This window comes from Priapulus caudatus, unplaced genomic scaffold (assembly GCF_000485595.1).
Source record: "Priapulus caudatus unplaced genomic scaffold, Priapulus_caudatus-5.0.1 Scaffold407, whole genome shotgun sequence".
Lineage (NCBI taxonomy): Eukaryota > Metazoa > Priapulida > Priapulimorpha > Priapulimorphida > Priapulidae > Priapulus > Priapulus caudatus.
In genome coordinates, this window is record NW_014577468.1 from 186,792 (window position 1) to 199,274 (window position 12,483).

Genomic DNA, 12,483 nt, shown 5'->3' on the forward strand with positions numbered 1-12,483 from the left:
TTCCCCCCTTCTCTTCTCTCTCTCCACCCCCTCTCTCACCCTCTCTTTCTCCTCCTCTCTCTCCTCCTCGTCTCTCTTTCTCTCTCGTGCAGTGCACTACAGCAGCGTGCCTACCTAATGTGCTCTGCCTGTCTTCGTTGTATGTGTGAGTAATTTATCGAAGTAGATTTTACCGGCTAACCCCTCGCTGACCCACGTGTGCGCGCTCGCGCCCCCCCCACACAACACACCACGCCACAGGCTCGGTCGAGTGCGAGCTGTGTGGTAGCTCTAAGTATCTTAGAGCCTCGTGTACAGTTGCCGCAGCCTGCGTACTAGAGCTCGTGTGCTGTTGCTGTAGCATTATGATAATTCCACTAATACAGAGAACCTTCCCTCTGCTGGGCGTTGGTGCCTGCCAGGCAGAATACATGCATCTAGCGCCCATACACAGAGCCTCTCTAGTCGCTGGCTTTCCCTGCTTCTAGGCTCGAAAGAGGGAAAACTTATTCTGTTAACCACGTAGGCGACAAGGCTGTCTCCTTTCTCTAGCCTAAAATAAGCAGAACTATACATTTTGGATATAAACCATTCGTATTGGCTTTCGTTTTCGGGGGACCTTTCCCGCGCTTGTCTCGACGCTTATACGGGGATTTCTCTAGTCAAAAATAGCATTTAGTTACAGAAGAACCCCCCATAGAAGCCCGTGTCTACCTTTTCTCGCAGCCCAAAAGCAGGGAAGCATATGGGGAAGTAGATATATGCGGAACCATAGAAGCCTGTCTTCCTTCTCTAGGCGTCTGATCATGAACCGCCAGCTATAGCTTCTTCGCTAATTCTCACCATCTATGTTGGCATGCTCCTACGGCGCTGAAAATAGTGTAGAGCCTGGTCTGACTAGAAGCATGTGGTCGATTCCCTTCCCCTCCCCGCCTCTCCCGCTTCCCTCCTCCCCTCTCCCCCTACTCGCTCCCCTCGCTTTCTCCGCCTCTCCCCTACTCTCTTGCCTCTTCCCGCCTACTCCTTTCCCCTCTCCCTTCCTCGCCCTCCCCTCTCCTCTTCCTCCGGCCCCTCCCCTTGTCTTCCCCCTCCCCTCTCCCCCAATCTCCCCTCTCCTCCTCCCCTCTCCTGCCCTCTCCCTCCCCCTCTCACCCTTCCCCTAATCCCCTCCCTCCAGCAAGCTAGCTGAGCTCCTTCCCAGCGAGTGCTAGGCTGGCAAATCAGCCACGAGGTGCAGACATACCAGGCTTCCCCCGTGCCGCGGGATTGTGTGCCAATGACTCATAACTCACGGCTGTAAGTCACCCCCCCCCCCTACAGCATTACCTTGTTATACAACTCCTACACTGTGTGTGCGTGCGTGCGTGCGTTGCGTGCGCTAGTGCGTGTTTGCGTTGTGCGTGTGCGTAGTGCGTGTGCGTGTGCGTGTGCGTGGTGCGTTCGTGCGCCATGTGGCGTGTGGCGTGGTGCGTGTGCGTGCTGTGACCAGTGTGCGCTCCTCCTGTGCGTGCACAGTGGCTGTGTAGTGTGCGTGTGTGTGTGTTGTGGTTGTGACAGTGTGTGTGCTGCCCGCAGTGTGTGTCGTGTGTGTGTGGTGACAGATGTGTGCTGTGTGTGTGTGCTGTGTGTTGTGTGTGTGATGTGTTGTTGTGTGTGTGTGTTGTGTGTGACGTGTGTGGCCCCGGCCCGATGTGTGTGTGTGTGCGTGCCTGCGTGCGTGCCGTTGCGTGCCGTCGCGTCGCGTGCTGCGTGCCGTGCGTGCGTGCGTGCGTGCAGTGCTGGTGGCGTGCGTGCGTGCGTGCGTGCGTGCGTGCGATGCGCTGCGCTGCGATGCCTGTGCGTGAGCCCGTGCAGTCGGATAGCGTGCGTGCGTGCGTGGCCGCTGCGGTGGCGTGCGTGCGTGGTGCGTGCGTGCCGTGCGTGCGTGGCGTGCGTCGCGTGCTGTGGTTGCGTTGCGTCGCCGTGCGTGCCGTCGCGTGCGGCGTGCGGCTAAGCCGGGCCGTGCGTGCGCCGGTGCCGTACGGTGCCCGTGCGGTGCGCTTGCGTGCGTGGCGTGCGTGCGTGCGTGCGTGCGTGCGTTGGTGCGTGGTCGCCGTAAGCGTCGCGTGCGTGCTGTTGCGTCGCGTATGCGTCGGCCGTGCGTAGCTGTGATTACAGTGCTGCGTGCGTGGCGTGCCGTTGCGTTGCCGTGCCGGGTTGCGTGCCCGTGCGTGCTGTCTGTGCCCGGTCGCGTCCTGCTGGCGTTGCGTTCGCGTGCGTGCCCACCGTAGCGTAGCGTGCGTGCGTGCGTTGCGTGCGTCGCATGTAGCGCTGCGCTGCAGTGCGTCCGGTGGTGCCGTGCGTGCGTGCCGTTTGCTGTCGCGTGCGTCGGTGCGTTGCGCGTGCGATGCAGTAGCAGTTGCGTTGCGTTGCGTGCGTGCAGTGCGTGCGTGCGGTGCGTGCCGTGCCCGTGCGTGCGTGCGTGCGTAGCGTGCGTGTGTGCTGAACATGTGTGCTGTGTGTGTGTGTAGTGTGTGTGTGTGATGTGTGGTGTGTGTGTGTGCGTGTGTGTGACAGTGTGTGACAGTGTGTGTGTGACAGTGTGCTAGTGTGTGTGCGTGCGTGCCGCGGCTGCGCGTGGCGTGTTTGAGTGCGCGCTACGTGCACGGCGTGTTTGTGCTGTGCACTGCGCAGTTGGTTGATATACAGTGCGTACGATGGCCCCGCTATACTCGAAAGCGAGGGTGATCACTCACGCTCGGCGTAATTAGCAAATTGCTCTGGAAAACGACAGGCGACTGCTTCTGTCTGTCTCGAGTGCAAACAACTCTCCTAGCCCTCCTCCATCACTCAACGTGTTTCTTGTTTCGTGGAAATTTCGGCTCAAGTTAAGCCTTAATAACAAAGATGGATGAAGGGATAGTCACATTTCAATTTCGTCGTGCCGACGTGGCGTCTATATAGTGGTGAAGGAATTATGGGGGCAGAAGTAGGTAGAGGGGTAGAAAGAGCACGGATCCAATTGCAATACTAGCCAGTTTTTACGTCGACATAAGTGGCAAGCCGCCAAACACACCCACGCACGCACACGCGCCACACACGCACCAGCACACGCACACACGCACCCGCGCACACGCGTACACGCACACGCACACGCGCACACACACATACACACGCACACGCACACACACACGCACACACACACGCACACGCACACGCACACACGCACACACGCACGCACGCACACACGCACACACACACGCACACACGCACACACACACGCACACGCACACACCCGCGTACACGCACACACACATGATGATATACGTTTAGTAATCGATGACGAGAGAGCAACGCAATCGACCTCGCGCGCGTGCGTCACGACATCAAAGCAAATATTTACGCACGAGTATTGAGAATGTCAACGAACGAATTAACAGTGATGTTCTTATTCACTCCCGATATTACGCTTATAATATCTATGTATATATCTTACCAGGAGTTAATATTTGGACAGGAATTGACAATTGATAATAATTTCATACAGGAAATGACAAATTTGTCATTATCAACTCCTGATATTACGTATATATTATCAAGAGCTATTAATTAATACCTACGAGCTAATAAGACGTATAATAAGAGGTATTAATAGCTCTTAATATTATGTGTATTTATAGTGTAATATCAGGGGTTAAGGATGACAAATTTGTCAATAATTACAAATTTGTCATTATTAACCCCTGGTAATATGTATATTTTGTCATTCCTCGTGTGATACATGTATTCAAGAGCGTATTAAGAAGGGTTATATCATATATGTGGGGTTATGTGTATATATTATATCATGTTGTATCTTGTGTGTGCTTACAGACTGCTCACCAGTGGGTCCATCGTTGACAACGGCATTATGAGCGGATCTCGCATTACTGCCGTGCCAAACGTCGAGTCGGGCCTCGTCGTAAGTATACGCGCGCGCAAGCACGCACGCACGCACGCACGCACGCATGGGCGCACGCACACAGGTACACACTAACGCAGATGCACATATTTACCCACAGATGCATGCACGCACGCACGCACGGGCTCACACAGCCACGCACACACGCGTCCGCAAGTTCTGTATCTACATTTCTCTGGGGTGACAACTGTCCCCCTCGCCTTCCCTCCCTCCCCTCCCTTCCCCGCCCCCCGCCTGCTAGCTATACGCCCTTAAACGTAGAGGAACTGGTGGCCTTTCGAAATGACCCGGGATGACGCAATCATTGCGCAACCTACGTACGTACGCAGCATGACGTGACGTAGATACACCCTTACGTGCGTCAGTGTGTGTATATATATTAAGTATTAGGTATATATATTTTATTAGGTAGTTAATTACTATTACCTGTCTAAGGCTGTCTTGATATAAAGATATTAATATTTACTACCGATGTAGCCCCTTCACTCCCGCCACGGGGTAGAGAGAAAGTATTGTAGCGGGAGCGAAGGGGCTACACCAGTGAAGCTAGTGCGCTGCCTGATGGATGGATATATATAATAACATAGATGTTTTCGTTTCCATGCAGAGCCAGAAAGCGGAACTATGCAATGTGATGAAAGCCGTAGAAAATCTCTCAGACACACAGGTACTTGTCGCTTCGAAGCTGATAGAAAGCAGATACTGTCTGCCGTGTTTGCATAAACAGCACTTCAGTGCGTGCGGAGAAGAGCGAACTGTCACAAGTTGTCCTCGTGGACAGACGTGCGTTTCGTGACAGTGATTTCACTGTATATAACGGCCACATTGTATTCGTGTGGAACAGAAGAAGTGCCCTTTATAGACAGGTTTGCATTTAGAGGTGCTCTCTGACACCAGTTTGGCTCTAGATTTTGCGGTTATAAATATCCGAAAATGGTTTTTGTGCCAAGAAACCAGATACGGTTTTCAATATTAAAAAATGGCTGAACATGGCTGAACACGTTAATGTCTCTACTAATGATCATTCCTCTTGCAATTGGTATATGTTCGATTTCGTAATAATGTCAACAGTACAGTATAGTATAGTTTCTATGTTGCGATATTAAACTTTCGCTCGCATCATTTGCATCCTTACAATAGTTTTATTTTATGATGACTGCGTGATGGATTTTGCGGAATAAATTTACGAGGATTTTGTCGCGAAATAAACGAATGTTTCTTTCGTTCCCGTTTTTAAACTGAACATCTTTTATTAATGCTTCTTTCCTGTTCCAGGTGGATGATTTCCTCTCCGGGAAAGCTCCCCTCACCTTATCCTGGCGCTACGACGATTACCTGATGTTCGTGCAGCTCCACCTGTCGTCGTCGCCACCTGGTGGCAGGAAGAAGAAACTATGTCCATCGTCTTTGCTCTCCTCGTTGCGAAAGCGAGCGTCTAACTGCTCCTCTTCAGAATCTTCGTCGTCCTCGTCATCTTCTTCTTCTTCCTCTTCTGCTTCCGATGGCCATTCCTCCTTGCGTTTCTCCCCATCGTCGTCGTCGTCGTCGATTCCGTTGCCGGCATCGCTTCCGAAACTCGTCGCGGAACGGTCATCGTCGCCTCCGCCCGGCAAGCGCCGCCGCCTCCTGCCGCCCTGCGCGCCGGCGCCCTCTGTAGGCGTGTGCGTGTCGACGCAGACGACAGTGGCCGACGGAGGAGGAGGAGGAGGAGGAGGAGAGAAGGAAGAGGAGCTGGCGACGGAGAAGCCGTTGCTCGATGTCGAGGCGTTGGAGGTGGCGAGTCGTAATCTGACGCGACAGCTGAAGCAGATGGCGCAGTCGGGCCAGCGGCCGTCCGCGGTGAGTGTCCTTCCCCCCCCCCCACGGTGGCTCTGACTCTGTTTGTCTCTGTCACTCTGTCTGTCTCTGTCTCTCTATCTATCTATCTCTGTCTATCTCTATCTCTCTCTCGCTCTCTGTTTGTCTCTCTCTATCTCTCTCTCGCTCTCTGTTTCTCTCTCTCTCTCTCTCCCTTTCCCTCTCACCCGTCTCTTTCTCGCGCTCTCTATCTCTCTCTCTCGCTCTCTGTTTCTCTCTCTCTCTCTCTCTCTCTCTCTCTCTCTCCTCTCTCTGTCTGTCTCTGACTCGCTCGGTCTCTCTCTCTCTTTCCCCTCTCTCTCGCCCCGATCTCTCCCACGCTCTAGCGCATTGTGGTCATTGTGTTGCAACTTGACTGCCATATTGGTCGACCCAAAAGTCTAATTATGAACACGGAGCGACAATGAGAAGGTTGGGCAACTTTCCAACGCAGGTCATTATATTAAACGTGGTTAAAACAGATTGCTAGCTGACCAATATGGCCGGCTCCTCTGTTAGAATCACTGTAATAGGACAAAGCTTCGTCCAGTCATTACGTGTAGACCAGTGAATAGGCCCCCTATAACCTGCCATGCATTCCTAACAAGTGGCAGCATGGCAAACGCTAAGCGATCGCTGGGAAGCGGTGTGTAGGTGCCGAGGTCTCAGCGTAGTTCGTTTTTCTGCCACCAGGCTTCCGAGTCGACGTTCGTGTCGGCGCAGACGCCCACCTGTGCGATGCTGGACAGTCTCGCTAGTCATGGCAAGGGCATCTACTCAGGAACGTTCTCAGGTTCGTGCGCGTGCGTGCGTACGTACGTACGTGCGTGCATGGTATATATGATTATGTGTGCATGCGTGTGTGTAATATACTATGCTGCTGCGTGCGTGCGTGCGCGGCCGGCCTGTGTGTTATCATATGTGTGTGTGTGTGCATCTGCCGCTGGTGTATATACTACTTGGTCGTGTCGCTGTTTTGTGTGCGTGCGTGTCGTGTATATAATATGTGTGTGTCCGCGTGTGGGTGCCGTCGTGTGTGTATATATGTGTGTGTCGTGTGTTGCGTGCGTGCCGTGGTGCGTGGCCGTGCGGTGGCGTGCGTCGCGTGGTGCTTCGTATACTATTTATACCCTCATATATACCGCTATATATGTGTGTGTGCTTGTGTGCACGGTCGCGTGCGTGTGTATATATAATGTGTGTGCGTGCGTGGCGTGGGCGTGTATATAAATGTGTGTGCATGCGTGCGTGCGTGTGGTCCGTGGCGTGCGTGCGTGGCGTGCGTGCGTGCGGCGTGGCGTGTTTATTAGAATGTGTGTGTGCGTGCATGGTGGTGTGCTGAATGTGTGGTCGCGTGCATGGCATGACGTGCATGCGTGTGATGTGTGCGCGCGTGCGTACGTGTGATGCTGCTGGCGCGGCTGCATGCGTGTGATCTGCTGCGCGCGTGGTACGTGTGATCCTGTGCGCGCGTTGCATGCGTGTGCTCCTGTGGCGCGCGTGCCCTACGTGTGATCTGTGCGCGCGTGGCGTACGTTCGTATATAAAAATCTCAACTACTAACTATAATCTGCGAATTCGCGTTCGTCCGTGAGCAGGAAGCCTCACCCGACGCCTGACACAGACCGCTGCGGAGCCGCACCGCAGAAAGGTCTTTCCACCGTCATGCCACTCCTCAACGACTTTCTCGGAGCCGCAGAAGCAGGAGCGCGACGCAAAGGTCAAAGGTCAGCAGCCGACGCCGTCGACGTCCGCCGCGACGGTGGCGCCTCCTCAGAAGAGTTTGCGGAAGCGGACGCCGGTCAGCCGGACGTGCAGAGGTAGGCGCGTGTGCGGGAATGCTGTCGCACCTGCGTATAAGGGTCGTGATTGCAGAAAGCGTCCATTGTAGACGGTGGTCAGTTCTATAGAGAAAACCAGGTTTACTGGAAAGTTTGCTGTGTGTGTGTGTAATCTGTGCATGTGTGCGGTGCGTGGAACGTTCGTGGCGTGTGTGTGTGTGTGCACTGTGCATGTGTGCGTGTGCGTGCGTGCGTGCGTGTGTGTGTGTGTGCACTGTGCATGTGTGCGTGTGCGTGCGTGCGTTTGTGTATATGTAATGTAATAAATAATAAGATCTTCAGCGACACGCACTTCAGTTTATCCCATCCGTCGCTCGAGGGAAAAAGTCAAACTAAAAAAAAACACTTGCAATTTTTTTGGCAGAACGAAATAGAGGGCGCCAGGAGGACGCGATCGCCGAGGAAAATGCGCAGACGCGCAGCAAGGTGGAGCAACTGAAGCAGCGTCTCGAGGAGCTGAGACTGAAGCGACACCAGAAGAAGGACGTGGCGCCATCTACGTGCAGCGTGGTCGGAACGACCTCTGTGCGACCCCGGAGCGTGTCGGACGCGACAAGCTACGCGGTGCAGCGAAAGGTCGTGCAGTGAGCGTCGCTGCCGCAGAAATGAAAGATCGAGTGGTCTGGAGGTTCGTCACCGAAGGACACAGAATCGTATCCGCGTTGCGCGATATAAAACGATATAAACTCGATGCAAATCATTGGATGAATACGGAATCCACGTTTGCGCGCGCGGAACAAAATCTAGAGAATGTAATTCAACCCGCTTTTTCGTTGGATGCAAAGGAACCGTGTATTTATAGCCACGGTCAGCCGAATAAGAAAGAAAAATGGGAGAGATGTAGAAAAGGAGCAGTTCTCAAAGTAATGTGCATTGTTGTGTGTTGTATTAAAATTATCGACGAAGCTTTGTCGTGAGTCAGTAAACTCATTTATAGAAAAATCATGGAGAAAGTAGGTGAATGTTTGTTAGCCTCTCCCGACGTATAGCTACACACATTTTCATGCTTTGTAGCCCTCATATTCATTCGTAGAAGCTCCCCTGGTACAGTAAAATGCATTTTGGAATGCGAGAAACAAGTGTTTGATTATACTCGCATTGTTTTTCGTGTGATATTATGCAAGTATATATATCTCTATATATATATATATATATATATATATATATATATATATATATATATATATATATCTCTATATATATATATATATATATTATATATATATCTGCACCGGCATGGTGGTGCATTTTGGTCTCATTTTATTATCATAATGCGAATGTATATTAAATACTAAACTGATTTTCTGGAACTTGAAGGACCCTAATGGCCACGATACCTCAATGTATTTAGAGCTGTGTGTATGCTAATTTAGACGATAAAAGGAGACAACGTGTAAAGTTGTGCAGATTGGGAGTAGATATATATATATATAAAAGATGTCGTATTTGAATTATTCAGTGAGTGCATGTCATTCATTTATTTGCATATGCACTCGGAGCTATAATTCCGATGATGTTGCATTGCATATGTGCTCGCACTGCATATGTGCTCGCACTGCGTTTGTGCATACATTGCTCTCTGGCATATTACAAGAAACATTTATTCTTATGATATGCATGTACAGAGCCATGCACATTTATTCATTGCACCCACATATTGTTGGATCTGAGTGGATGTGCATTTATTATACAAGTAAAAAAATTGTTATAAAAAAATGTGATGCACTGTATACACATAAGGTCTTTCCGTGAATAGATAATTGTTCGTAAATTTATATTATATCTTACTGTTTTCTTATGCATAACAGAAATCGGCCCGAACACGTACTGCTAGCACAATTTTGAATGACAAAAGCGGTAAAGTGATATAAGAAATATTGCATATTTACAGCTCAATTCACGTGAACTAATGTCTGAAGTTTAAAATATTATTTATGACCCAGAAATATTTCACTACACCAAATATGTTTTATACATAGATATCATATAACAACGTTGTTATATGATATGATATCTATGGTTTTATATGACCAATAATGATTATATCCGCCACTAGGTGGCAGTAAAGTAAAACATGGTTTCTCCCATCATAAGACATAAATCAAGCATCAAACAGTTTATACAGGAAAATGTTAATTTGACATATATCCGTTCACGTGTACAGCTATTGTACTGATACAGCATCAATATGTCAGACGATGGCAAGTATTTCTAGTAATTCCACTTCTTTGACGTATTTTTGCTCACTTGGTGTCGACATAAATGATCGTAGGGCCCTACTCGAATATGCAATGTAAACATTGATTCAGAATTGACATTGATTTACATCTCTTTAATTTTCTTGATGATAATAATAATAATAATAATATTAATTATGCTGCTTACTCTACCTTGTTCACAGTTTTACGTTTATTACACATGTATCATACATACAATGTCAATGTGACAATGATACATCATGATCATACATAGATACAATAATGTAACCCAAACCCAAGAGGATAGGTCCTCTATATCCTCTAGGTCCTCTATCCTCTCTCCTATAGGTCCTCTATCCTCTCTCCCTAGGTCCTCTAGGTCATCTATCCTCTATATCCTCTATATCCTCTAGGTCCTCTATAGGTCCTCCTATCCTCTTGGGTTTGGGTTACATTATTGTATCTAGATCATACATAGCTCTAGTACTATAGCCGCTTACATTAACTGCCGCTGGCAGCGGCTGCTGGCAGCGGCAGCGGCAGCTGGCCAGCGGCAGTTAATGTAAGCGGCTATAGTACTAGAGCTAGATCATACATGGCTATTTGGGTTCAAGGATAGAGAACATGGGTCCCAATAAAACCAATGTCATTTACATCAATATAAATATAATATTATTATTATACCAATATAATAGGTTAGGGTTATGGTTAGGGTCATGGTTAAGGTTAGGGTTAGGGACATTGGTTTTATTGGGACCCATGTTCTCTATCCTTGGGCCGTAATTTGTATGCTGATGTACAATATATTATTATAATAATTAATAGGGTGCACAATTAAATCGGATTTATACTCATGCATGTGAACAATCCTAGTTTGGGACCCCGGCTCTCATTTTGGACTTCGTGTACTCAAAATGCTGAAACTTTACTGCGAGACGATTGCATATTGCATTATTTATCACCCACCTGTATCCAATTTACTCTAGAAACGCACCCCCACCCATTCGCTTGCGTCAGTCTATACAAAAACCGTGCGTGATTGCTCGAATCCCCCAAGCCTAGTTTAGCACCCCGCATTAGTTTAGCACATACGCGAACTTCTGGGTTCCAAACCATCCTTGCTCCATTCGAATCGCGAATGTCGTTTCTCCAATCATCACCTTCTCGTTTCCCGCAGAGTATCGCAATCCGTCGCCGCCGTCAGAGCTGGTGGAGCACAAGGATTACACCGCAGACATGATCGGCGATACGGTGTTCAGCAAACACTGGCTCTTCACGGCTCTAATGAAACTCATCCAGGTTAGCAATACACAACAATCATCTAGCGGGGTGTGTAACCGGTCATGCAGAGTTTCCGTTCACGGCAAGCACTCATAGCTTCTGTTAAGGACAGCGGTGAAAACGGACACTGCTATGGGCTAGACGTCCTTATACAGTTTAGAAACTACACAGACTAGCGGGTGTGTCACCCACCGATCAGAGTTTCCTTTCATGGCATGCACTACTGTGGGCTAGACGTCGTTATACATGTTTGAAACTACACAGTTATTAGAGTAGCGTGTGTGTCACCGATCATAGCTACTGTTAATGACAGGCACTGCTATGGGCTAGACTTGCTTATCCAGGTTAGAAACTACACAGCTATAAAAGTGGAGGTGTCTGCGATCATAGCTTCCTTTCACGGCATGGACTGCTGAGAAGGTTGTTTTACGCGATTGGAATAAGGAACGATTTGTTTTCTCGCAGGCCGTCGACAAGGAAGAGACGTCCAAGGAGGCCGGCGAGGAAGGACGTGACGTTGTCGTTGTTGACATTGACGATGACCTGCAGAATGAGCTGTGCAAGCTGTGGGACATGTCCATGAACAAGGTAGACACTGCATGTAGTCTGATATGCCTCTCATCCCGTATAGATATGTGGAGGAAATCCTTTCGTAGTAAACCATTGTGTAGTCCGATACACCCTACTTCCCGTATAGATGTAGGGAGAAATCCTTTTGTAGTGAACCACTGTATAAGTAGAGCATTATCACTTCCAGTATAGATTTCTGCAAAATCTTTTCTGAACTAAACCACTGTTTATATAACCCTGTTTAATTTATTACAGAAAAGATTTTGCATAAATCCTCACTTGTAGTATACATGTTTGTGAATTCTTAAAAAAAAAACTAAACCACTGTTTATAGTCAAATAACCCTCACATCCAATATAGATGTCTGGGGAAATCTTTTTGCAGCACACTGTAGACCGAAGATCTAAACTGAAACAAGCATGAACAATTCAACAACGTCATTCACGAGCATATGGCTAACAAGCACATGCATACTTGCATTTACATTTACATAGTTACATTACATTTAAGTGTAAGATAGAGTGTGAGTGGGGCAAGAGAGAGAAACGATATATGGTTTTCGAAAACTAGCGAGAAAAAAAGTGAAATGTGTGATTTAAGTATGATAATTTAGTTGTTGTTTTGTTTGCAGGATGTTGCGATGTGTCTGATCGATTTCAAGGCAGTCGACATACTGGTGGGTGTGCTGACACGTACACGAGCTCCCAGGATTGCTGTAAGACTCATATTCAAAGCTACTGTCTCTATCTCTCTATCTCTCTCTCTCTCTCTCTCTCTCTATCTCTCTCTCTCTCTCTCTCTCTCTATCTCTCTCTCTCTCTCTCTTTCTCTCTGTCTC

General features: G+C 48.8%; 1 protein-coding gene and 1 long non-coding RNA gene across 2 annotated transcripts in view; both read left to right on the forward strand.

Annotated features, from left to right (window-relative positions):
- Nucleotides 1-7,374, forward strand: part of LOC106810054 (midnolin-like) — a 9,274-nt gene extending 1,900 nt beyond the window's left edge. The window contains exons 2-5 of the mRNA XM_014813319.1: nucleotides 3,832-3,919; nucleotides 5,195-5,758; nucleotides 6,449-6,562; nucleotides 7,354-7,374. Coding sequence (XP_014668805.1) covers nucleotides 3,832-3,919; nucleotides 5,195-5,758; nucleotides 6,449-6,562; nucleotides 7,354-7,374 — 787 coding nt within the window. The remainder of the gene's footprint in view (nucleotides 1-3,831; nucleotides 3,920-5,194; nucleotides 5,759-6,448; nucleotides 6,563-7,353) is intronic.
- Nucleotides 7,375-7,429: 55 nt separating this feature from the next.
- On the forward strand, nucleotides 7,430-8,338 carry LOC106810061. Its single transcript, XR_001393948.1, has 2 exons — nucleotides 7,430-7,575; nucleotides 7,961-8,338. It is a non-coding gene; the product is annotated as an uncharacterized LOC106810061 (long non-coding RNA).
- Nucleotides 8,339-12,483: the final 4,145 nt, after the last annotated feature.